A 26,631-nucleotide genomic window follows, 5' to 3' on the forward strand; every position below is an offset into this window, starting at 1 on the left:
GTGCACCCAGAGAAACTACAGTGACTCCAGTTTACCTCTGAGCCAGACTTTGTATTGAAAAAACTGTATTTTTTAGTATAAGTTGCACACCTGTGGATATTTTGAAGACATACAGTACAGGCTTACCTCTTTTTCACTGATGCAGTGCCGGTGCTGAGACAGGTCTGCCTTCATGTCGGCTGGAAAATGTCATGCGATGTGGTCCCAGATATATTCTGTTTAGTGTCAGTTTTCACAGTTCCGTGTTTGTTATTTGTCTTTTCTTTCTTTACAGGTTTGTTTTCTTATGTGTTGTTTTTGGTTTTACTTCAGATTTTATTCTTTTTGCTCCCACTTGGGTCTGCTCTGTAACCAACCTTCTGTTGTTGGATGTATACATGTTCTCGTTTTTGCCTTTGTCCTTGTCACTTTGTCAAGTTACACTCTGTGTGTTCACTCTCCAAGTGTTCCCTGGGCTTTTCCTGCTTTTATTTTGAGTCCTTGCTTTATTGAGTTTCTAGGTTTGTTGTAACAGCTAACACAGATTGTGTTTTCTTTTGTTTGCTTTTTATTTACGTCTCTGTCCTCTAATCATCGTGGGAAGCAATTTCATGCTGCAAAGAATTTGGAAATTGCTGATTTTCTTGCAGCAGTCCTTTCCGTAGCTGCTGATGTTCCTGCTTCCAACTTTGGTGGCAGGAATTTTCTGTGACTTCTTATGAAAGTGCTACATGGAAACAGAAATTGGTACTGGGGCCGTATCTGTGAAAAAATATGTCTGATAACTCGTTCTTGCTTCAGGTCCTGATGTTTTATGGTTCTCAGTTGGAACCCTTTCATGTTCTGAACTCCTTATTTTGCTTTAGATCAAATGAGAAAACAATCTAAGAGCCCATGTTTGTGGACGGTCATCTCTGCAAGGTAGTTGGCCGATGTGTGGTTACCTAAATGTAGCATATCATATTAAACCATACTGGACTATTAGCTACATTAGGCAGTCATGCTGCATTATGCTTATTGCATTTTAACATTACTCATAAATATTCCTGCTCACATATTCTGTTTCTCTTCACTGTGACTTTAAAAAATCTGATTTTTGTACCAGGCGTGTTGTCATAAACACTCCTTATCATTTCTTAAAGACCTCGTAGTACCATATCACCCCATTAGAGCACTTCGCTCTCACACTGCAGGTTTACTTGTTGTTCCTAGAGTGTTTAAAAGTAGAATAGGAGGCAGAGTCTTCAGTCCCTCTTCTGTGGAACAAGCTCCCAGCTTGGACTTTGGAGACAGACACCCTTTCTGCTTTTAAGATTAGGCTTAAAACTTTACTTTTTTTTATAAAGCATATAATTAGGGCTGGATCAGGGGACTCTGAATCCTCCCTTAGATACACTCCAATAGGTCTAGGCTGCTGGGGATTCCCATGATGCATTGAGTGTTTTTCATTTGCCTTTTTCTCTCACCTCTCTGCATTTAATTATTGCTTATTTTTAATCTCTGGCTCTCTTCATGCTGTTCTTGTGAGGTCAGTCAGTGAGAAATAGTCAACACAAACTAATTTTCTCGACATTGAAAGTCAAGAAAATTAGTTTATTAACTAGTCGATCTGTTGTATTTTCAGAAAGAGCCAGGCTAGCTGTTCCACATTTCCTGTCTCTGTTTAAATCCTCAAGAGTCCCATTTTCACCCTGAAGCTGTCTTCTTAACAGAAGGCCTCACAGGGTCCTTTCTGCTCTCTTTTGTGTCCAAACCACATGGATCAGAAACCTGCCAATACTCAGTTTTATGGTCACTGACAAAGGTCACCGAGGGTTGTGGATTCTTTAGAGCCCTTCTGAGTAAAGTGACGTTCATCCCTATTTCTGGAGAGGCCTCAGTGTCCTGGAGGGGCCCTAATCCGATCAGCGTCCCCGGCTGTGACGCGTGGCCTCGGGGGTCACGCTCTGCCGGGATCACGTGTTTACCTTGAGCTGGAGATGGGCCGGTTTGATATACAACGAGCCGACAGCTCATGAATCACAAAGAAATGAGGAACCATCATGGGCCTGTAGGATGAAACCAGGGACATGCTACAGAGCTGTGAACCCCGAGGGCCCAGATTATGAATATCTCAATATGCTTTTCTGTGTGAGTTTGAGGACAGAACCACACTGTACCAATGTGAAATTAGAACACTGTAGTAGTAAAAAATACTCAGTGTCCTCCAAAGGGTCTAACAGCTAAACACTGATTGCTGAATTATTCAATGAATTACTGAATCAGCAGCTAGTTAACATGATATTTTGGGTTGTTTCTAGAGTTCATGTCTTATTTTAGTTGGACGTAGCCTGTAAAGAAAATGTTTCAAGGATGTGTGCCTTTATTATAGACGTTTACTTTTTAATTTAAAAACTTAGCTGTAGTTTTTCTAGTGTCACTACTTATAAAAGGTATTTGTGGCTAAACATCAGTTAGCCAGTTTTTACTATTTCTCTCATGTATAAACCAACAAGGGTAAAATTAGTAGATAAACATTGTAAAAATGTAGATTCATATTTTATGAATTCTACACTTCTACAGATTTAGCGGCTGAACGGTAGAAGCCCCGCCCATTTACATTATGACGCTTTTCCCGTCACCATGACTGGATGATCCGTTCACTGCCTTTGTGTTTAATTTGAGATATCATCTATGGTTTTATTGTGACTGGCTAAAAATGTTTGGATGGATGGCGACCAAATCCAACTAAATTAAATCAAATGATGCCATAAACAAGATTGCTTTGTTTTACTTATTCCACAAGGGGGCACTATGGCGCAAAGAGAATCCCTAACTGATGCATCTTTCCCAGGTGTTCCCTGTCCTCTGGATCAAAATATAAATCCCTGCAGCTGCAGTTCAATTTGTCTGACACAATAAGGTGATGTTAACACCTTATTGTTAACACACCCGTTAACACAACCGTGCTTGGGACTGGACGGCATCAATGCCGTTAGCTTGTTAACACATTGACGCCGTCCAGCCTCACACATCCGCAGTAACTCGTTAACGGAGATTTGTCGCGTTAACGTCATTTTAACGAGATTAACGCTGACAGTTCTTTCTTGTTCTGAAATTCTGCATGTCAGGATGTAACTCGTTCACTTACCATCTGCTCGTTTTTGTCAACTCAGTGCTGAAAAATACTTTAAACTCTAACGTGAGTAATTATCTGCTTTTCTTCAGCCAACGGATGCCACAGCAGCACAAAGAAAGGTCAGCCTGCAGAGGTCGCTAATGTTTCTCTGAGGAAACCTGCGATGCACAAGCAGGTAAGCCGAAAGAGGCGCGCAATGATGTTGAGTCTGAAGTAACAGCAGATGATGATGATGATTACTTTTATGGTGTGATCACATTTTAATCAAAGCAAGTCTCCTCTCCACTTTCCACTTTCTCGTCCAATAAAAACACCCATTTCTTAGGAGTTGGCTTACATCCGTTTTTTTTGCCAAACCTAACATCAGAGTTACCTACCATCACCATCACAGTCTCACAGGGTCAATGCATTCGTCTTTTAACCAACAAGTATCTCAAATTTGAGCATCTGATACCCCGTCACTGGTGATTGGTTGATAAAACTGGACAATCATTAACCAAAATTAAGTTTGATTTCATACAAATCACCTTTATGTAACGTTTCTAAATTAATAGCAACTCATAAGCTATGAATAGATCAGAAGTGCTAAGACTGCTTTCTATTTACTTAAAGCATCCTCCACTCTGACAGTTTTCTTACTGAGTGCACCACGTGTCTATTTAAGATCACTTACATGTAGATTTTCCTTAGCTGTCAAAAAATAATTTGCTGTTACAGTAACAAAGGTTTTCACCCTCATTAATGCTGATAAATGTAATTATTCCAGTCTCATCTTCTTTTATAGCATAGGACTCCAAAACCAGGAAGAAATTAACCTATAATTCCCTCTCTTTATTACTTTAAACTGAAACATGAGGTGATCACAGTAATTTTGGCAAAGTTTAGGTTTGAAGGTTTCTCAGAAATGACAAACTGCAGCTGTTCTCAGGTTAAAACTGTTTGAAATTGCTTTAGGATAATAACAACACAGTCTGAGAATGTAACCTTGGTATCTGAGCACTTGGAATTCATTTCTCTGAAGATATATTTACTAAGAATAGCTGATAGCTCGCTCATTTGTTGCACATTTGGCAAGAAATGGCTAAAACATCTGTTTAAATAAAAATGGAAAAGCTCACTTTCAGAGTTCAGTATTTAGAAGCTTTTATGCTTTTTCTAGAACCTCCATGCAGTCTTGAATCACTGCCTGTTCCCCAAAGAATTACTGTATGATGCCCTGTTGGCTGTCTTACTCTTTAGCAATGATTGTCAGGATTGGATACTAGATACTTCAGCTCAGTGAGACATCGCCCAGATTTGCTGCTAAAACTCTGAACTGCCAAAAAGTCGCGTGTTTTTGTTTGTGCATCGTGTCTTTTCGCGTCCTCCTTTCTGTAAAAAGCGAGCAGCACTCACAGCACGCTCTTTAGTTTGGTCAGGCTGTTCTGTGGTCACAATCACCCATATCACCACAGCCACAGTTTTCCTGTAAAAGATTCCACTTCAAAGGAAGCTGGCGCTCTCTTTCCACTGAAAGCAGGGCCGCTCCCGCAGCTCCGATGGACCCAGGCCAACTTCGATTACATGCCAACCCACGTGACTAATTACGAGTCAGATGAGGGCATACAGTGTCATGATCACACAGGAGAGTATAGGTGGACGGACAGTTGGGCCATATGGGCGTCTGAGATTTGGACAAATGTTAGAGTTTGTGAAGAAGCAGGCCAGCCAAAAAATAATAACAAATAATCAAAGCTCACACTGGGAGCGCCGGGTCCACGGATCCCGCCAAACCTGGACTGTGGTTGTTGCGGTCAGAGCTGCCAGCCGCCATGTTTTGCACGACCAAGGTGAGAACATGTTTGTCGCGCTCCTCGGTGTCGTTCTCGTTTGATGGTGTTGTTGTTGGACCAGGTGGGTGTTGTACGAAGGTGTGGCGAGGAAGCTGCTTCGTGCGCAGCTTTTACGTTCAATGCCTCGGGTGAAGCGGCATCACGTGAGGAAGACGATAGCGATGTAGCTGCCGGTGTAAACACACTGTTTACACACAGCTGAATCTGAGCACTTGCTTAACCCTGTAATGTGCATGCGTCTCATTCCCAAACACACACACAATCAGAGACGCTGCTTCTCATTGGCTGCTTGTTTTCCCTCCTGCTCTCTCCCCCCTCCTCCCAGTTGTAATTTGTCTCTTAAATATCATCATTCAGCCATTTCCATCAAGCCAACCCCCATCACCAACACCTACGCCTTGCTGCTCCTTCCTCCCTCACTATCTGGGTCTCTGGGGAGGGAGGGGGGGCAAGGATCATGTAAATACACCCCCCCCCCCCCCTCCTCATCTGCCTCCTTGTCCTCTCTCTTTTTTCTTCTTTCCTCGGAAATTTCCCTTCTTCCCATCCTCCAGTGCCTCCATCCCTGAACTAGCTCAGTGATGTTTCTTCATCTTTTATCTCTCCTCCTGCATGGACATCATTGGGTGAGATGAAAGGGGAAGGCAGGTGTGGAGGTGAGGTGGTGATTGGGCTACAACCTTAAAACTCATGTGACAGCAGATTAACCGGAGGCAAGACTTTGTCACGCTCCCACAGCCGCCACAATTCCCCTTACTGCCTCCCTCCTCCTCCTCCCTCATGCTACCTTCCCACCGCAGTTACACACACCTCCCTCCCTCCCCCTCCTGCAACGCAACTCCTCTCCGCTCGCTCCGCGGCTTGTGAGACCGTTGGCAGCCTTGGTGCGTGGAGGGAAAGAGAAAGGAGAGAGGAGAGAGTGAGGCTTTCCCAGAATAGAGAAGCAGGAGGAGGTGAGAGGGATGATGATGGAAGCCAGCTTTGACACTGAGGAGAGTTTTGACGATCCCTCCTGTCTCGCCCCGCAGCCCCCCGGCTCTGTTTCGCCGGCCAAGAGGCAGATCAAGGAGGTCAAGGAGACCAAGATCACTGTGAGTACTGAGAAACTTAATCCTTCCTCTTCTCCTTCTTTGTGCTTCTATCTGTGCATCCTCTGCTGAAGCTCCTCATGCACCTCAATTAAGTTCAAATCACTTGTTTTTTCTCTTTTACCATCTGTTGACGTTAAACTCAAATCATAATGCATTACATGTCCTTGTGGAGTAATGTGAGGGGGTTCCCTGCAATACTGGATACCTCAATCATCTGAATGAAGAGGCTGTGCGGGAGTCTCGCACTCATATCGGTCTCATTGACTTGAGCGGCCTCAGTCTATAATATTGATTTTATGTCTGTCAAAGATTAATTCACGCTTTGGAGACTCTCTGATGTGTTTTTAATGACTGATAAGTGAGGAGCCTGCAGAATCCTGTTGGTATTTTTATGATATGTCAGATTAAGTGTGTGTTTGTCTCCTCCAGTTGTTATCACCCTCTGCAGGTCACACTCGGAGTAGAAACTGAGGTCTTCACCACGGTGCAGGGATTTTTTTCTATAATGTACACAGTAGCTTTGTGTGAAGATACCCAGACAGTAGTTGCAGTTATGTAATCTCTCAGTCCATAATGCAGGCTGTGGTGAGGGGGTGGTGGGGGGCAGCGGTTAGGCGGTCGTGCGTTGATGGAGAAGCAGACAGAGGTGGGTTTTGTGTCTCGCGAGGGGCTGATTTTGCACTCGGTGGGCTCGCTGACCTGCTGCAGCCACGGGAGCCGTCAGTCTGGCTATTGTGAAAAACACCACCAGACCTGAGAGAGATGCAGCAAGTCCAGTTTCCATGGTGACAAAGGCAATAGCACTGATTAATGGGTGTTGAAATGGAAAACACCGCCATAGGAGAAAGTGGTGGTGGTGGTTTGAGAGGGAGGGGGGAACCATTCAGATATTCACAGAAGACATACTGTTTTGAAGATTATTTCTTCCTCCTCTTTGTTTGCTTTTCCAAAGCCTTTCACAGCTCGCAGATCTATTGTTGTTCTTTGGCTTCATCCAAAGAGTTCTCATGGAGAGATTTCTTTCCTTCTCCACTAAAAAAAAGAGGAATTTCTGGGAAGTCTTGATGCTTGGGAAGAAAAAAAAACAATCATGCATGCTAAATGTCTCTGCAGCAGCTGGAAAAAAAAATACAGGTGATAACAACTAAATCAGTGACGTCGGCCCTCAGAGGTGTCTTTTTGTTCGTCGTGGTGCACCTCACGTTACACAACCCCTCCACAGTTGTCATGGAGACGCTCACATCCATGACTGTTGGCAAAATGGACCCTCGCGGGGCGCCGAGGCTTCACACACGAGAAGCAGCCGCCTTGCGACCTTGTTTTCACCTTCACCACATCTGACCGATCGGATCAGATTTAATAATTTTTGAGACTTGAGGTTTTTAGTGAAACATTCATGCCCCTGTGGTTTGATTTGTTGCTGGGCTGCACGTGCTCGGTACCACGTCAGCTGGCATCTTTGCAGAGGAGGTTTCAGTGAAGAAACGGCAATCTGGGTCCGAACAAATGGAAAGAAGAGTTAAAACACGGTCCAGATTTTTTGCCATGTTACCGTGAAAAGGATTCACAAGGTTCATCAGAGTTAGCTACCAAGCTGGCTCACTATCAGAAGATGTTAAGTATTTCTGAAAAGTAAAATAAAAAAAACGTATCTGGGCTGCTGGTGAAAAAGTAAATGCCAGAAAAGTTCAGCTAATTAACATATGATCTCTCATAAAGTGGTTAGGTATCATTACGCTCATATTTCATGTGGCATCGTGTGAACATTGATCAAGAGCCAAAATGGATGTGACTTAAGTACTGGTTGCTAGGGAAACGCATCTGTTCTGCATCATTCGTTCTTGGAGGTTACTGGATGAAATCGATTGCTTTGGTCGCTAGCAGTACACAAACGCGCTAACTGCTAGTAAAACTTGAAAAAATGTAACAAAATGGAAAATTTCACCTTGAAAGTAAAATAAACCTTCTCCATTTCTGGTTTGTGTTGCTCTTTGCTCAGTATCACTACAGTATGGCCAAGAGCGGGATAGTGTTCATAGACAAGTCTGTGATTTGCATTCAGGCTGTGACTGCAGCATTATGCTAGCAACCAGCCTTTATCAAAAGCAAGCTAGCCAAGCTACAATTAAAAGTTAGTATTAGCTCCTATTTTTTGATGCCTGTGCACGCCACCGCATCATTCTCATGAGCAAAGTGAAGCGACGGAGCCATAATTCAGTTCAGCAACATGTGACATCATCCAATGCATGTGAATGAGAAGCAAGAGCGTTGAAGCCTGAAATTAATCGGTGTCAATGCTGCCTAACATCTGTGTGTGCAAATGGTGTAAATGGCACCATATATTTCAGCTACCTTTAATTTAAAACATGTTTTAGATATTAAACCTGTATATGTGATTAATGGCTTTAAATGTATCTTACAGTTAGTATTTGTATTAACAATGATTAACCTCGTTTTGTCTCCTGTTTTATCAGCTAATAAACTAAGAACATTCCTGGTTGCTCCCAGGCTTGGAAACAATATTAACAGACAATAAAGAAGAAAACTGAGTGGGGGTTATAGTAAGGTGAACCTGTGTACGGCTGTGAAGGTGGAGTCTTGCAGGAAATGTGCTATATGCTGCTCGAAAACGAACATTCGCAAGAGAGCATTTCAGTTGTTTGTTCATCTGCCAGGTTTACGTCTCTCACGGACCATTTGTTCTTTGACTTGATTTCCCCCCGCCCCCTCCCCCGACTCTCGTCAGCAAAATAAATAAACACAAAAATATGTAATGAAATAAGCATTGCCTGTAGCTTGGATACTAAACTCTCATGAGGGCGAATGCTTATGAATGCTGACTGAGGACTAAATGTGCCAGTTCATTCAGCAAATCTACACTCATATATAGCTTGCAGCTTTGTTTTGTGCTAAATTCAAACAGTCAAGCCCGATGGCTGGACTTCAAACACCCCCCCAAGACTGGCCTCGGTCTGATTTATCACACGCTGTGGCATAAAGGTAATCTATATTAATATTTTATTCTCAGCCCCAGAGTACCTCACTAAGCAGCCATCAGGGAGAAGTAAGTTAGCCAGACAGGCTTCCCTTAGATGAATGGTCTCATTTTTTGCTGGATGTGAGAGGCAGATAAACAACAGTCATGATAAATGTGGAGCCAGTGTAATGGAAAATCTGGTGCCCATGACAATCAGTATGGTCTCTGAGGCAGAAAATGAACAAAGTGACTGGTCTGCACACAGAGTAAATCACACCGCTGCTCCTTTACATTACAATGTGCTGCTGTGAGTTAATGTTGTTTATTAGCTTGCTACCATGCCCGTGAGTTTCAGTGGCAGTTTGCCATATTAACATGTCCTCTGGATTTTAGCGATTATATAACAAAGAGAAGAAGAGCATTACTCATCTATTTTACGTTCTGTTTTTTGGAAGTTGTTATGATGCTTTGTTTGTGGTGGCAAAGAGAGGAGAGTGAGGAAGCCCACTACATATTAATGCTGGGGTTGGTGAAGTTTTAAGTGCAAAATAATCAAGGTTTTATGTGGAAATATACCTGTATATGGAAATATTCACACTCCTCTGTCACAAATACTGAAAATCTAAAAACATTAACTGTTCTATACTTCTTTCTTGCCTTCTCTGTTGAGCCCTCCAACATAAAGATATTTGCGTCATAAATCTACTGCATGGCTTGTACAGGAGAGCTTGTAATATACACAAGTATGGCACTTTTATTTTACCATTAAAAATCAGGCGTCATCTGCCTCTAAAATAGATAATTATCAGCTTAGCGTAGCTTCATTGTGAATTTTATTTCCTTGTGTATTTTTCCAGCCTCCAAGGCTTTACTGTTTTGGTTTGCTCTTATGGTATTGTATTTGGCCACAGCTACAGTGCAGAAGACAGCGAGAGGCAATCGTTAAAGACAGTATGTATATATATATTTATATATACATATATATATTTTGTTGCTAAAGAGCAACCATTTTCAAGTGAAAGCTAGAAATGGTAGGGGCCAGAAACAAAGCTGCTTTAAAAATGGGTACATATTACACTTTATAATCCCTGGTATAAATAAATATAGACTATATTTATATAGCAATATAGAGCATTTACACTTAAAAAAAACCCTTTTAATCCTTTTTAATGATTCTGTGACTGTATTAAAAAGAAATTTCTTAGCCATCTTAGCAATTTGGTCATGCAAGTAGCCTGGTGTTTGCTAACATTGGCTTGAAATACTTCTTGGTTTTAGGTGTCAAAACTGAGTTTGAGACAAGATGCCTACATAAACTGAATACCCAATAATGTGGTTAATGTTACCTGAACAGCCAACTGAAATGAATGACTGTTTACCGTAACAGTTAGCTGGCTAATCTTAGCTCGCTTCTCTGCTAGCAAGTAAGTTTTTATTTGGTTGGAGACTGTGGCCCTTTCTCAATATGTGTACTTGAGTGTCGCAGACCAAGTATTGTTCCAATTGTCTGTGAAGGTTCTCAGTCATCCAGGTCATCGTAGTCTAAGGAGCTTGGAAAGAAAAGCATCTGGACTTCTTTAAGTTGCTTGAAGACGTTTCACCTCTCATCCGAGAAGCTTCTTCAGTTCGAGGGTCAAATGGTGGAGAGTCCCAGATTTAAACCCAGTGGGAGTTTCCCCCCAAAAGAGGGACAAAAGGACCCCCTGATGATCCTCTACCTAATCACATGAGCCAAGGTGTGAAAACGGGTGTGGGTCACAATCAGCCAGGGTTTCAGGTGAGCTCATTGTGAAACCTGGCCCCACCCTATCATGTGATTTCCTGAGGTCAGATGGCCCAGGATGTGAGTGGGCATTAAGGCGTCTGGGAAGGGAAAATCTCAAAACTGGATTATAGATGGCAGACAGTTGGTGTCGTAAGCCACCGCCTCTGTTCAAAGACAGTCGCTCACAGTGGACATAGATGGCTTCTTTCACTCCTCTTTCAAACCATCTGTCCTCTCTGTCCAAAATGAGAACATTGGAATCCTCGAAAGAGTGACCTTTACATTGCCCAGACCTCTACATTGGAGAGACCAAACAGCCACTTCACAAGCGCATGGCACAACATAGAAGAGCCACCTCCACAGGACAAGACTCAGCTGTCCATCTGCATCTAAAGGACAAAGGTTACTCTTTCTTATTATCCAAGGTATGCTAAACTGGCCATCTATTGTACTGTGGATGCTCTTAGATCCAACCATCTTTTAACTTACATGTCAACCTATTAAAACAGGGATTCCCAAAGTGTGGGCTGGGACCCTCTTCGGCCATGAAGGTCCTGCAGGTGGGCCGTAGTTTACTTTAAAAGAATTTACTAAATAAATTTACTTTAATAAGTAAATTAAAGATTTTGGTTGGTTGTAATATCACTCATTACTCTTTCTTGTGTCTTATGGTTGTGTATCATTAGCAGTTTATAACCAACTACCTGTGTTGCTTGTGTTTTTTGAATAACAATTTCAAGGACATACATCACTTTCTCTTGCATTTTGAGTAGAGTGAAGGCTTAAGGTGATGTTGGCCTCATGGCATTTTCTCTTATGTAAGTGAGCCGCAGCACTCCAGACCTGAGAATGGCTTCATTAAAACACTGGCACTAGAGAAGCACTGAATATATGAAAAACACTGTGAAAGATAAACCAATTCCCGAACAGCAGCTTGTGAGATCCATGTTTACCGGCTTCTGCAGATCTGATAGCAAAGCAGGAGCTCCACCCACACAATAATAGCAAAAGTACCGCTTTGTTTTTGAGCATTCTGCTTGATGCTTTATATTTAGTTTGATGGGTACCACACAGAGTGTGCTGTGAATAAATCTTCCCTGGCTTTGAATCTACCCCAAACTTTAATCCTGAAGCATCGCTCACCAGCTGGAGAGGTAAACCTGGATGCACATGACTGATATTGTGTTGCTTAAAACGAGCCCTGTCCTGCTCTTTATTTCACATGCTGGAGTGAAAAGAAAGAAGCAGCTGGTAGATGTTGTTTCTCTCCAGCCTGTGTGACAGCAGTACAGTGGTGAACTCATGCTGTAAACAGTGTGAGTCAGTGTGTGTTTTTGTGCGTTTGTGGATGAAGCAGCCTGCCTGGATGCCCATGCAGTTTGCAGCAGCGGTTGACATGGCACAGAGGGTATCTTGCAGTGCCAAGAGGGAGGACTCGCAGATGGTGAACATTACATAATTGCAACTCAGAGAGTAATTGAAGACGCCGTGGACCATGGAGTCTGTATTCAGGCTGAGTGCTGGGTGTGTTTATCTCTCACACTACATATTGTCAAGTTTACAAAGTTAATTTGTTCGATTTGAGCTGTACAGAAGAAACGCTTTCTCTTTGTTTTCGGTGATAGTCTGTCTCCCTCTCCTCCCTGAAGCCTCCATGGGTCACCTTCCTCATCGCCACATACGTTTACTCACGCCTGACCTTTTTCCTGCCATGCGCATGATCCAGATAAAACTCTAACCTTGCTTGCGTCCACATTTAGTTTCCTTCCCGCAGCACTTCAGCAGCTCTGTTTCAGTTGGGTCATAACTCGTCATCTTTCTGTCTCCTCTCGTTTCTTACTTCAGATAAACTGTGTGACTTTTCCTCTGCCTGGAGAAGGTCCGGAGCAGCAGCTCCTCAAGCCCGACGAATGGAGCTACTGCGATTACTTCTGGGTGAGTTCCTCAAAAACACAGAGACGCAGCAGAGTCCTGACTCGCTCCCGGGCTTTATTTTTGCATCTCCTGTGACAGCATCAGCAGCCTTAGAGGCGGAAACCTTTGTGAAGTGCAGCCGCTGTTTTTAGCTTTGTACATTACTCTCTTTAGCTTTGGCTTCATAGATTAAAATGTAAACAACGTTTAATTTTAGAAGTCCATTTTAACAAATGTTTAAGCATAAATGTATCTATTTATATACAAGAAAGGTACCAAGAATGAAGCCAAGCTAGAAGTGCCTTAAAACAGCACGGGGGCAGCTCCTCCAGTTGGAAAAGTCTTCTGGTTGCACAAAAGTCTTCAGGAAAACAGCCCTCGATTTCGATTCTCTGCGACCTCAGTAAACACTTTCCCGATGAGTTGCATGTCATACTGAACAACAAGTGAAGCTCGTTCTATAAATTATGGTCATCGTGAGCGTCAGAGAGTAGGATTATCTGAGATATTCACTTACAAGTCATCAGGAAAGGAGCTTGAGGTTTCACTGTCAGATCCACACTTCACTCATTACGTCTCATTTGAAAAACACCAACAGGGTGATGGTGAAACACTCACATAACACATGATCTTGTCCTATAGGCCAGCGGTCCCCAACCCCCGGGCCTTGGACCGGTACCGGTCCGTGAGTCGTTTGGTACCAGGCCGCGAGAGTTGAGGCTCAGGTGTGAATGGTTTTCAGAGTTTTTATCGGTTTTCAGCGTTATTTTGTTATCGTTTTTATCGTTTACTCGGTTTTCCTTGGTCTTTTCACGTGTGTTATGAATAAATCTTCTTTTTTTCGGTACCGGTACTAGTTTTATTTTGTTGTATTTATCCGCGACACTTTAAAGGCCAGTCCGTGAAAATATTGTCGGGCATAAACCGGTCCATGGCGCAAAAAAGGTAGGAGACCGCTGCTATAGGCGGACTAGAAAGTGCCATAAGATTTCTGGTACCTAAATTAAAGACTTCTGGTAGACGCTCATACACCAGGTGCTATAAACAGTGAGATATTAATGACTAATCTCGTGTTGTGGATGGATCAACTTAGATGTTCTCTGACCCATCTTTGGTGTCTTCTTCCTGCCATGTGACAGTGTTTTTCTTTGCCCATCGGGTGCTGACTTTACCTAAGTGTAGACTGAACAAGCAAATAAAGGAACCTTTCACTAATGAAGAAAAACCAGCCACAGAACATGAATCTTTTCTTGACCGATCAATGTTCAATGTTCTGAATCCAGAACTAGAATATTTTGGTATCTAATCATCATTAAATCTGAAAATGTGGATAAGCTTAATAAAAGACAGGAAGTCCTAAAAGTCCTATTTTGTGATGAAACTACAGACATGAGGATCCATGCAGCTCTTCCCTGTAAAGTGATTATGTTTTCTTTGCAAATGTGACGTTGGATCTTCCATTTTTCTTACCCAGCACATAAACTAGCCTTTTCAAGCATTACACAAAGGATTTGTTTTATTCCAGTCAGCACCTTTTGTTGACCATTTGAGCAAATCTTTGCCGCTAAAAGCAAATAAAAGCAAAACGCTCACATTAAATTATGTGCGCTGACAGAAAACGGTCAATATGTCGATCCAGCACTCTCCTTCTCATTTAACAAAACCTGTTATCGGTTTTCATGCAAACACAAATGACGTCTCTCCCGTGGCTCCTGCAATTTTCCAAACATTACCATCCTTAATTAGATTTGTACACAAAAACCCTTCAGCCTGTCTAAGTGACTGAAATCCAATCCTCGTCCCCCTGCCGCCTCTTCTGCTGCTGTTTGGCTCCTCGTTTGCGGCCTGTCATGTCGTGTTGCGATGTTTTGTCTTGTTTGTCAGCTGACCTGCTGCTCGGACCTGCTGTGCGACATGAATCTGACACTTCTGTTCCTCTTTTGCCGTCACAAATGATGCCGAGCTCCGCACATCCCGGCCCGACCGTTCGTGTGACATTCATGTGCTCAGAAAAAAAAAAGGAACACACACATGTAACACACACACATGTAACACACACCCACCCACCGGTGACTGACGCACGCACACCAACGCATGCCCTCCTTGACATGCAAGTGTGAGTCACGCTTTCATGAGCACGGCTTGTGACTCAACACCGGCAGCTCATCCTCACAACACCGCCCGGTCCTCCACACGCTCTCAGATGTAAACAACTAGGAGGTGTTAGTGGACGGTCTGTCCGTGAACTCATTGTTGCTGTGACTGAATGATGCGCTCCTCTTCCTCAGACCGACAGGAAAGACCCCCAGGGCACCACGTTGGTGACGGGCTTCGAGGTTCTCCTGCAGAAGCAGCTGAAGGGCAAACAGCTGCAGAAGGAGATGGCCGAGTTTATCCACGAGAGGTAACGGCTCGGCTCCGCTGGAAATAAGCAGTTTGGTGTCAGGAGATTAAATTAATTAACTAACAAGAGTTTGAGACACACAGCTGCTCTGGAGTCAGAAATAATCCCAGAGCTGGAGCTGGAAAACCACATTTTGTGAATGGAAGGATTACCAAGGCTATTAATGGAAAAGTCTGGTCATAGTCTCGATTGTCTTGTAGTCTGCACTGACTTTATAAGTATTTTTTATCCATCTAAAGTCTGATCATCTGACCCCACTCTTATCCACCCACTGAGTCATTGCGTTTGTTTTTATTAATTCCACACTCATTGGTCTCTTTTTCCTACCAGTAGGTCATTATCACCCTAATAAACACTCGCGGTGTGTTTTGGCTCTGCTCCACAGTGCGTCTTCCTGCCCTCACCCCTCCCTTACCCTGTTTCTACCAGTTTCTTCCTGTTAAAAGGGAGTTTGTCCTTCCCGCTATCGCCAAGTGCTTTTTCAAAGAGGGTTGTCGGAATCGTTGCCGTTTTTATCTTACCATATAAAACGCTCTAAGGCGACTGCTGTTGTGATTTTGTGCTGAATAACTTAAATTACATTGAAATAAACTGAATAAGCAGGGGTCGTTCCACCCTGTGAATGCATGCTGTAGGTGCTGATTACAGGTTATTAGGCAGTAAAAATCAGCATCGCTGAGAAAGTTCAGATCTCTAACACTGAGTTCTTTGTGTTTCATCAACATTTCAGTTTCAACCTGCTCAAAGCATGGAGTCTTCTTCAGTTTTGCTGTGTACAGATTAGAAATACACCCGAGGACAGAACAGTGCTTTCCAGTAATGTAACTGGACACTTTATACACACCCTCGTTTCTTCCCAATAAGAGTTTTGCACTTGTCTGAATGATGCAGCGTTATCGCATCTAGAGTTAGTATAAAACATGGCAGAAAGACTCCTGACAAATGCTGGATGTAGGCAACACATCACTCCAGTCCTCGCAGAATTTAACCAGCTTCACACTCGTTACAGAAACAAATGTAGGATCTTATTAATTACTTTAAAATCTTCATGTGGTGTGGCTCAGGGTTATTACACACTGCTGTTACAGGTCCAGGTTTAAACCAAGAACAAACACTGTGGAACAAGCGTATTCACACTCCTATTCAGTCAATCATTTCATATTTCAACACACCTGTCGTGTAATGTTGTTGTGTTCAGCTAAGTAGCTAAGTAAGTCAAGTTAATAAAGTAACTAAGAGTTAACTAAACCAAGTTTGACACTATAATGAGTCTCTGTTTGAACTTGTGGTTCAAAGAGGTATCGCACGAGCGTATCAGCTACTTAATATTTTTTAAAAGCTAGAAGTAAAACTAAACTAAACCTCTTAAAAACTGAAACTGAACAAAAAATAAACTGAAACTAAACCAAACTGAACTACGCCTCTTAAAAAGTGAAACTCAAGTAAAATAAACTGAAACTAAACCTCCTTAAAAGTGAAACTGAACAAAAAATGAAGTGAAACTAAAGTAAACTAAACCTTAAAAACTGAAACTAAAGTAAAACTCTGTAATAAAGCATTTATTTTTTTCGCTCTCTGTAAGAAATGGGAAGCCTCTTAGCCTGGTTGATGTGTATGAAAGCTTTTCGACGAAAGCATACCTAAAATGATTTTATTATGTGCAGCACATTAAATCCACACACAGTAAACTTGCAGGTTAAATGATCCCAGACATTCCCCTGTGTGGTTTCACTCTGTTATTAGAGAGCTGTAGATCTCAGTAGGATATTTCTGGGCTCAAAATGAGCCTTTGGGAGGTCACCGTTACACATTAGCACGACTGATCCACAGCTTCATTAAGACAAAGAGTCAGTGTTACCTTCCTTAAGAGAAGTCTGAGCTTTTTCCTGTTATTTCTGGGTATTTGACAAACAAAATGCCTTTTATGGTTGAGTACGCGAGGGTGTGCCAAATCTTCTCGTATGCGGGAAAAATCCTCCTACTGAATCAGAACCAGGACGTCAAAAACACCACAAATAACTTTTACATCCGATCTCACGCCTCCCCATAGAATTAGCTCCACCTTATCCAACAAAAGCTCCATTCACGTCGTGGGAAGTGAATGAGGAATCTCCTGTGAATATACTTAGAATTGACTCAAGATTCCCAGTTCCTTTGGGAAGATTTCCACTCGGAGCTGACCTTTTCCCATTTCTCTGGGTTGCTCGGTGCCTGTGAGAATTAAGTCAAGGCATTAAGTCAAGGAACGGGCCTGGTGACCTTCTTTGGGTGACAGATTTACTCAGGTGTGGCCGGTAAATGTGAGGTAGTGAATGTCACAGAGGGCACAAACACGGCTACCGGGGCTGAACGCAGCCCGGGGCGAAAATTAGTAAATCTCACAATGAAGGCGTGAAGAGCCGCTCTGAAAACGAACTGCTGTAAAGCAAAGCAGGGGCTCGGCTGGGCTGCCGATGCACGAGGGTCAGAGCTATGCCCGGTGTTGGATTTTTTAAGATTCCTGTCAGAAAAGTATTTGTGTTAAAGTATTTTCTTCCAACCACTGAAGCTGTTTCTGTCTGTCCTCCCTTGAGCCAGGCAGCTGACAGTTCCTCATCTTGTTGTTTGTGTTTCAGGATAAAGATTGAGGAGGAATATGCCAAGAACCTCTCCAAGCTGTCTCTCAGCCCCCTGGCAGCGCAGGAGGAAGGGTGAGTGCAGTAAACAGAAGCTGTGAGATGAATCAGTGAGTGCAGCTCAAAAAGCTTCCTCTTGAAACAGGAGACAGTTTCAATAATCACCAGAACCGCTTCTAAAGATAGGACGATTTTAAAATAGATTCATCCTGTTTGTGTTTGATGCTGCTTTCAGAGATGACTCCTGTCATCGTGTTTGTCTGTCGGCAAAATAACACGACGGCCTATGAGTCGATCCCAGAAGCAGTTGGTAGAAAGGGAAAGGCTTGGCAACGGTGGACTTTAACTGCTTTCCCGACACTCATAAAAACTGTATTATATTAAATTAGATGCAACCTGAAGATCAAATATCAAAGAATTCAATGAGATATATAAAAAAATGTCCAGTAAAAAAGTTTAGGTGACCACTTTAAAATATTATGATATTTATAATATTATAATTATAAATATTTATAATATTATTTGAAATGATTGAAAAACACAGCATTGATGACATGGGGCCATATTTACTAACTAGTGACAAGATTAGATGTGAGAGGTGGGAACTCTGAGATTTGTGTGACTGATCCTGTTACATGTGTATTTCCTTTCTCAAGACGTGAACTATAAAGAAAATATTTAAATCAAGTGTGCAAGCAAACTGATTTTATAGCCTTTGCATTTGCTGCATTTGGTGTTGGCCTAAGAAATTTACATTACCAATGGTTTGTGTTTCTCTTTTCTTTGTGGGGTGTATGCAGCTAAACCGCACACTGTATGTAGAAGATGCACATAAGGCCCTTTTCCATTAGTACCTACTCGGCTTGACTAAAATGTGACGTCATCAGACTGCATGCCACCGATTGGCTGGTCAGTAGCATCACTTGATGAGTCATGAGAGCATCTCTCAAGCCACAGACCGAGGAGCGGGTATATTCTTGCCTCGACGTCCACCTTTTTTTAAAGCGTTCGTGTTGCATATTAATGACGTTGCTATGACGACAACCAGAGGCGTTGCTATGACGGCAACCAGGCACGTTAGGTACGCTCAAAAAAATGAAAGTGGGCAGTTATTACATTTACAAAATTCAAACTTGTAATGTGAACAAAATAATTTCATGTTTCTGTGGTGAACGTAATTAAATCATGTAGGATCTGTATGAAATTCAACAACTTAATTTATTCTTGTTGAGATGACAGTGGCGTGGAGGTTGCTGTCCATTTTTTTATTCTGTTGTGACTGAGCTACAAGTGCTCTGTATGAAACCAGTTGTCACCCACTGGTTTGTGTTATCGTGAAGCATCAACTTTAGCGTTTTGACCGCCTTCATGTTAGGGTTTTGTAGCCAGAAGTGACCATATTCAGACAGAGTGCTAAGTTACGAGCTAATGCTAAAGGTGCAGCCAGAACACAGAAACTGATACCTGCTAATTAGTGCTAACAGACTGAAGTACTCATTCAATAAGTATTCTACTACCAGTATTCATTAAAGCCTATGCAGACTATGTCGCATTATCAGGTAAGTCCATAAACATTCCCCACACTGCTTCTCTGCTTTGATGTCATGATTGATCAGTATGTACTGCTTTGCTCTGGACTGACCTTTGCTTGTATTGATCAGTTTGGTCGTAGGATGTTCACAGGGCAGCAGGAGGTCAAACCAATTCTTCAAAAACACTCAGATCGTTATTTATTTCCCCCACATTCAAACATACAAAGCATCAGGTCAAACATATACATAGAATATCAATAATTATTTTTGTTTGTACAATCTCGAGATCATCTTAAAAGACATGGTAACAAATTCTGCTCATTTCCAGCTTCATGTTTTCATTCTGGGACTAGAGTAGCTTTGCATGACTCATAGTTTAAAATAATCCATGTTTATCTTAAACTGGGGCTTGGTTTAGCTACTTGAACAAAATAATTCATTTGACCTCCTCTACTTTTGTGGCCGCTCTATATTTAAACCAAATTTCTTCTCATTGGCTGCTGACATCTGTTCTCAGTGACAGTATAAAGCTAAGACAAAAAAAAAAAGGAACGGGCTGGTACTTTTAAAATGTTTTTCTGCTCAATTTGAGCTTTCTCAGTGCCTTCTTGCTACATTCACCCATTCAAACACACACATTCACTTTTTTATGCCTAAGCACTTTTAATCTAACACACAGTCCAAAAGATGCTTCAGGATCAACTCAGGGTTCAGTATCCCACCCAAGGGTACTTGGACGTACAGGCTGGAGGAGCCAGGGATCAAACTGCTGCCACTAAAAGGAGAGTTCAGAACCAGAAACAATCCTGCATTCTTATGAAAGTAACTCAAAAAAAGAAAAGCGTGTTCTACCTTTTGTCAGTTTGGTGAAATTTTCCAACACAACCAGGCTGAAGAAGCTTTGGATTTTTGCAAACTGTCAGTCACATGTTTGTATTGATGTTCTGAGCTTTTTGTGTCACAGTACTGGGTCTGTGACGCAGTGTCTTTGTGTGGGTTTTAGTTATATTCTTTGATTATTGTGATTCATGGGTTTTGGTTCTGCTTGTGTTATATTTTTAGTCCTAGGATTTTGGTTTCTGTTATTTTGTCTTTTTCATGTTCCTCGTCTTGTGACGCTCGTCTGCGTGTTCCTCCATGTTCCTCTGTGTTATACTTCCTGTTTTACTTTGACAGTCTGTGTCTGTGTATTCTGCTTTGCTTCCTTTGTCTCATTAGGTCTGATTTGTCCCAGCTGTGTTACCACCTGTTCCCCATCCTCTCGTTGTCCTGCTGGTGTGTTTAAGTCCTGTGTTTCTCTTTGTCAGGCGTCGCATCGTATGCTCTCCACGCTGTGTTTTCTCCTCTGTGTTTGTGGTAGCTTTCTAGTTAGCTGTTCAGTTCTGTTTTCTAGTTTCCCCAGATTTCTAGTTAGTGCTTCGTGTTTCTGGTTTTAGTTTCCTTATATTCATGTTTGAGTTTTCCCAGCAAATAAAGCTGCTGCTTTAAGTTTTTGCCCTTTATGAGTCCTGCATTTGGATCCTTCCTCCTGCCGCTCACAGCACACTACATGACATTTTGATCCATGGCCTTGACAAATATGATCCTTTGGTATCATTTATAAAAAATACTGGCAGCTGCCAGTCCACCTGTGGTATCAATTTGACATCCTAAGCGACTTTGTTCTCAAACTTGGGTTTCCACTCCCTCTGCCCAGCGGGTGACGACAATACTCCATCAGCCTTTTACAGCTGTCGCTAACACCGAAAAGAAGAAACTAGTAATGAATAAAAGCTAAACTTAAACGAGCAAATTTATTTTTTGTTTTGTTTTGTTTGTTGAGGTCTGCACAGAGTCCTTTGAGGACTTTCTTTGTTTCGTTATATATAAGCTGAGACCATTATTTGAAACTTTGCTCGGGTTCTGTACGTATGGATTATTTGTTTTGCTGCACAGGATCTGCTTTTGCTTTTTATGCTGTTAAGGTAATAATTCTGCATCTTGTATCTGCTTCGTTTGTACACTTTGACCCAACCGTTCAATGCTTTTGATCTGTGAGTTTAACTTCTTTCACGTCGATGTTCTCTCAGGACTCTCAGAGAAGCGTGGACTCAGCTTAAGAAGAGTCTCCATGATGAGGCTGAAGTTCACCTCAAGTTCTCCAACAAGGTAAAATCTACTCATATACAGATTAAACACCAGGATTGAATTAGTTGATCAGCTCTACTTTAGCATTATTATTCTATCCTGTAGACAGAATCATGAAGGTTTTTTCTTCTGCCTTAAATTTTCAGTTTTGTGCACCTTCAGGTCAAGTGTTGAATGTTTTCAGTCAGCTGTGGAAACGGATACTTGATCCGACCACATCCTGAGGTGACGGGTTTTGTTTACTTCAGCCTCGCCTGTGTTGACCACAGAAAATGACCCGTCTGTGAGTCCGATTACCGGTGATGCAGAAACAGCATAGTGGCTTCAGAGGCAGCCTTAAATAAAGCAAAGGCAGCCTCTGAGCTTTTCGTAGCTCTCTGTTGTCTAATTAATTAGCTACGTATTCTGACAAGCCCCACGCCGAAGGCTATGCAGGCCTTTCCCAGCTCCAGCAGGGCTCCATGCTTTGTTATCACGGGTGGAGGTAAAGTATAACAAGGCGGAGGAATGAGGAGTCTTATCAAGCCTGCAGAAGCCGCAACTTGTTTTGCTCTCCGAGTTTTAAATAAGCTACAGTTCATCAGTAGCTTCAAGCTTTGCCATTTGCACCAGATTAGTATTCAGCATGCAGAGCCATCAGTGCTGAAAGGCACCTCGCAGTCCATTGAAATGTCATTTAAAAAAACAAATCGTAATATTGGACAAACTTTTGCTGAGAGACAGAGACAGTTGACACCCATTTAGCTGCACTTTTCCACAGTTTAATAAAGATCCAAGTTAAATGCACTGCCAATGTATGTATTGATTTTAAGGTGCCTAAAAACTGCAAATTGTGCTGTTCACACTTTAAGATATGGATCCAATAAACATAAATGGGAGTAAGTTTTGATCCAGGTAGACATTACTAACCAAACTGTGGGCTGAAACGCTCCATGCTACATCCCCCTGTCAAAATTAAGCAAAAAAACAATCAAAATCCACAAACATGTAAATCCCAGAAACATTTGAATGGTGCGTGAGGTCTCTGATACAACCCCATAACTCTGCTGCCGGGCACCAGGGAGTTAGCCGCTACCAGTAAACACTGAAAATTACCTAAAGCTACAGACTACCAGTGGCTGATGCAGTAAAAGGGCAGGTGTTCTTCAGAAAAAAATAAAGTATAAAAGACATGGTAACAATCGTAAACATCGGGTTAGCTTTACACCTCTAGAGCCGCTCTTGGAGACTAAATGCTTTCTTCTAGACTGATAAAATCCATCTATTTTCTTCCACTTGTCCAAAGTTGGGTTATAGTGGCAGCAGGCTAAGCAGTGTATTCCAGATGCTTTTGCACGATGTGATCCAGATGATATATAAAGTCTCTCCAGCTAGTTGTGGCTGAACCAGAGATTCTCCTTTCAGCTCGCTTTGACCAAAAACCTCCAAAGAAAGATACGAAGGAGGCATCGTGATCAGATACCCAGAGGACCTCAGCTAGCTCTTTTCAACACAGAGCCTAGCCACCCAATGGAAACTAGTTTCTGCTGTTTGTATCCACGGTTTTATTCTTTCGGTCACTTACAACTCGTGCCCATAGGTTAGGGGTGTCACCACCTGCCAACCTGTGAGGATCAGGAGTGGATCTTACTCATATAGATGAAGTAAAGCCAAGGACCACTCTTTGGAATAATTCATTGTATTCAGATTTACATCACAGGTAAAATTAACCACACCATGAGTGCTGTTGGTAGATTGAAGATTCTAGTTCGTGTATATCCACTTTTTTCTACTTTAAGCTCAGTTTAAACGTGGACTCAAGCTTTAATTTAACTTCAATTTAATTCAGTTAAATTCAGCAGTTCCTCAAGGACAGTAAGGTAAAGACTCTGTAATAATAGAGAGAAAACCCAGCAATCAAATGACCCTCTTTGAGCAAGCACTTGGTGACAGAGGGAAGGAGAAACTCTTTTAACAGGAAGCAGAACCGGGCTCAGGGAGGGGCACCTAAAGCAGCTCTGCCATAATTGCTGAATAGCTGAGTAAAGCTTAAAGTCATTCTTTAGATTTATTTCTGATTTTGTGCATGGGTGGGTGGTTTTGTATTTGACTGCATTTTACTGAAAATGAGAGAGCAAAGCATTAGGAACACCAGAAAGCTCTTAAAGCACGCTGCACATTACTGATATCTGACTGCTTTGTTTTCACAGCTCCACACGGAGGTAGAGAAGCCCTTGCTGACCTTCAGGGGCGACAACTTCAAGAAGGACCTGAAGAAGTACGACCATCACATCGCCGACCTCAGGAAGCAGCTGGCCAGCCGCTACGCCAGCGTGGAGAAGGTGCGTGGTGATGCCGTCGCTGACATGCACACAAAACATGCAGTAAAGCTTCACGCAGACGAGTGTTTGTTTGGATCAGAGTGATGACATAATGATAGCAGCTCCGGTACCTCCTACGCTCGGCCCTTCATGGCAGTCGGTGTTTTGTTGCTGCTTCCCACCTGCTGTATCAGCTCATGAATGGATGCGGATTCTGTCTTGCACAGATCATTTTTTTTCTGCTTTTCACTTTTATTTTTGTGGCATGTTGTGGTGGGTGGCAGCAATATGTGAACACTGTGTTTTCACTGCCAGAAGAGCTAGAAGCAGAGCCAACAACCTCGCTTTGTTGGCAGTTGTTCATGCACCGTCATTTCTACTAGAGATCTAGGGAGCCTTTTGCTGTTTCCATTAAGATTATTGGTCTTATTAGTGCCACACATAACATAGGTGGAAATCATTTCCTACTTGTAGAAAGCCATTTTTATTCTGTTTTTATTTTGCTGCATCGTAGTTATTCAGCAAAATAAGATAACGCTGTGTCGGTTGGTCCATGAGGCGACTCAGGAGGGTTAAGCAGCTTCCTGTCCACACTGTGTACGTTGGGAAAGGCGTTCAGCTGACCTTAGCTTAGGACATAGTCAGGTCTTGGAAGGAATGCTTCTCTTTAGTCCCAATGACACTCCTTCTATGGTGGAGGCAGAGTCTGGTGGCAGTGGCAGGGTGGATGAAATTCACTCTGATGCCCTGAGTTTCTGAAAGCTCTGGATGATGTGGGGCTGTTGTGGTCGACACCTCAGCGATACTGTGTGGAAGTCATGAAGGCTTATGCCAGGGTGCTGGAGAGGACCCATTAGTCACACTTTGGATTCAAGGAGAACGATGTGCCAGTCGTCCTGAAACACTGGACCAGCTCTTTATACTCTCAATGCTATGCGAGGATGTGTGGGAGTTTGTCTAACCAGTCTACATGTGTTTTGTGTACTCAGAGCATCTGGATTTTAGAAGTATAGGGTATTGAAGTCCTCCTGTGCAACCGCTATAATTGCTTGGCCCTTTTATTGCCAGCTGTAAGTCAGATTCATCTCATTGGGTGTTGGACTCTGCGACCATGGCTGTCCAGATGCTGTTCAGAATTTTTGTGGGCCTCGGGATCTCGTCGCTGCTTTTGCAGATCGTCGAGCGTTGACCTGCTCACATTGGGCTGTTTGCAGACCAGTGTGAAGCAGCTGGAAAGAGAATTGCATCTCAGTCTGAGGCCGTGGTTTTTGGTATGAAAAGGGTAATTTTCATTACCCGCTGTATTTGCAGTGATGCAGACATTGCACTGGTCCATCGTGGTGAAGAGAGAGCGTGAAAGTGCAGTCATTCAGGACAGCCTCAGAGTAGAGCCGCTACTCTTCCTCCACATTGAAAGGAGCGATTATTAGGATGCCTTCTGGGCGCCTCCTGGGTGAGATGTTCCAGACTTGTCCTATCAGGAGGAGGCCCTGGGGCAGACCCAGAGATTTCTTGGCTGGCCTGGGAACACTTTGGTATCCCCCAGAAGAGCTAGAGGGTCCGCAGAGATGGAGGTCTGGGCATTACTACTTAGACAGCCGTCCTCGTGATCTGGACTGCGATGGATGGACTTATTAAGTTCTTGTCCTGTAGACACTTTAATGAATTATATTCAACTTTTTACATACGTTTCTATTTTCAGTTTCTTTTAGATTTTTACCTTAAGCTCTTAAACAGTCTTCAGATTTACTGTGTACTATACTATACCACTTTTTAATATCTGCATTATGCTTTATTTTTTTGGTTTTTCTGTCTTAACTCTGATAAAACTGAAAAGAAATATCTGCTGCTCAATGTCTCAGGTTTAAAATGGGCTGTTTTGGCTCACATCGCCTTTATTATATTATTCTGTGTTTACATTTCAAACACAATCACAGCACAACCTTGGAGAGTTGCCTATGTACAGAATAAGAGGAAAGACTCAATGATATGGATTAGAAGAAGATTAAAGGATGAGACCAGGATCGCAGCACGGAAGTCAGAAGCCAGCATGAAAAGGCTATAATGACTGTAGTAATAGATGTAGGTGCAGTAAATCTGAGGATTACCACGAATGACTCATTGTTTCTGTGCGCGCCGCAGGCACGTAAAGCCCTGGCAGACAGGCAGAAGGATCTGGAGGTGAAGACCCAGCAGCTGGAAATTAAACTCAGCAATAAGACGGAGGAGGACATAAAGAAGGCCCGGCGGAAATCCACACAAGCAGGTCAGAGGTCAAAGTCTCACAAAAGTACAGTCGTCAAATAATAAATGGAAAATTCAGGGAATTTTATGTGAGGGGGGAAAGTTTACAGGAATCTGAAACAGCTGGATAAAAGAACAGGATAATGAAGTTTTAAAGCACATCTGTGAGCAGCTGGAAACGATAAAAGAGGTTTGTAAGTGGTTTTAGTTCCCCTTGTTCCTGGGGTAAAGGAGCAGTTTGACGTTTTGGACAGTAAACCTGTTTTTGTTTAAAGAAAGGAGAAGATGGAAACCAGCCTTATTGTTACCTTATTTTATGCTTTTTGACATTTCGCTCACACATGTAAACATCTGTTTATGTCACTGAAGACTAAAGTTTTCAAAAACTCAAGTTCTGCACTCGCGTGTGGACAGGAAGTCGAATATTTGGTCCTCTAACATCACAACAGTGTGTGCCTTTATATCCTTTTTAGACGTTATTGTCATGTTATTGTTTGCATAATAACTTTCTAAGCTTCTAGTTGGTCAACTTTACAGTTAGGGTTCTATCGCTTAAGTAAAATAAATACATTACTTAAAAAATTAATTGGTTATTTTACATTAATAAATACATAAAGAAGTACAGAATTAAATGCAGAAATTCAAATTAAAAGTTAAATATGTGCAGAAATAAAACTGTTACTGTAAAGTACATTAATAAATAAATATTGATTTGTGATATTTTTTATGCATT

General features: G+C 42.3%; 1 protein-coding gene across 2 annotated transcripts in view; it reads left to right on the top strand.

The window, feature by feature from the left end:
• The window catches only part of LOC308410654 (growth arrest-specific protein 7-like), a 56,677-nt gene that overhangs the window by 19,710 nt on the left and 10,336 nt on the right, over nt 1-26,631 (top strand). For both annotated transcript variants that reach the window (XM_080904162.1, XM_080904163.1), the window contains exons 4-11: nt 3,187-3,272; nt 5,958-6,020; nt 12,608-12,697; nt 14,965-15,080; nt 17,696-17,770; nt 21,297-21,375; nt 23,544-23,675; nt 25,797-25,920. In XM_080904162.1, the coding sequence (XP_080760288.1) occupies nt 3,187-3,272; nt 5,958-6,020; nt 12,608-12,697; nt 14,965-15,080; nt 17,696-17,770; nt 21,297-21,375; nt 23,544-23,675; nt 25,797-25,920 (765 nt within the window). The remainder of the gene's footprint in view (nt 1-3,186; nt 3,273-5,957; nt 6,021-12,607; nt 12,698-14,964; nt 15,081-17,695; nt 17,771-21,296; nt 21,376-23,543; nt 23,676-25,796; nt 25,921-26,631) is intronic.

The sequence above is a fragment of the Rhamphochromis sp. 'chilingali' genome, assembly GCF_963969265.1.
Source record: "Rhamphochromis sp. 'chilingali' genome assembly, chromosome: 15".
NCBI classification, from domain to species: domain Eukaryota; kingdom Metazoa; phylum Chordata; class Actinopteri; order Cichliformes; family Cichlidae; genus Rhamphochromis; species Rhamphochromis sp. 'chilingali'.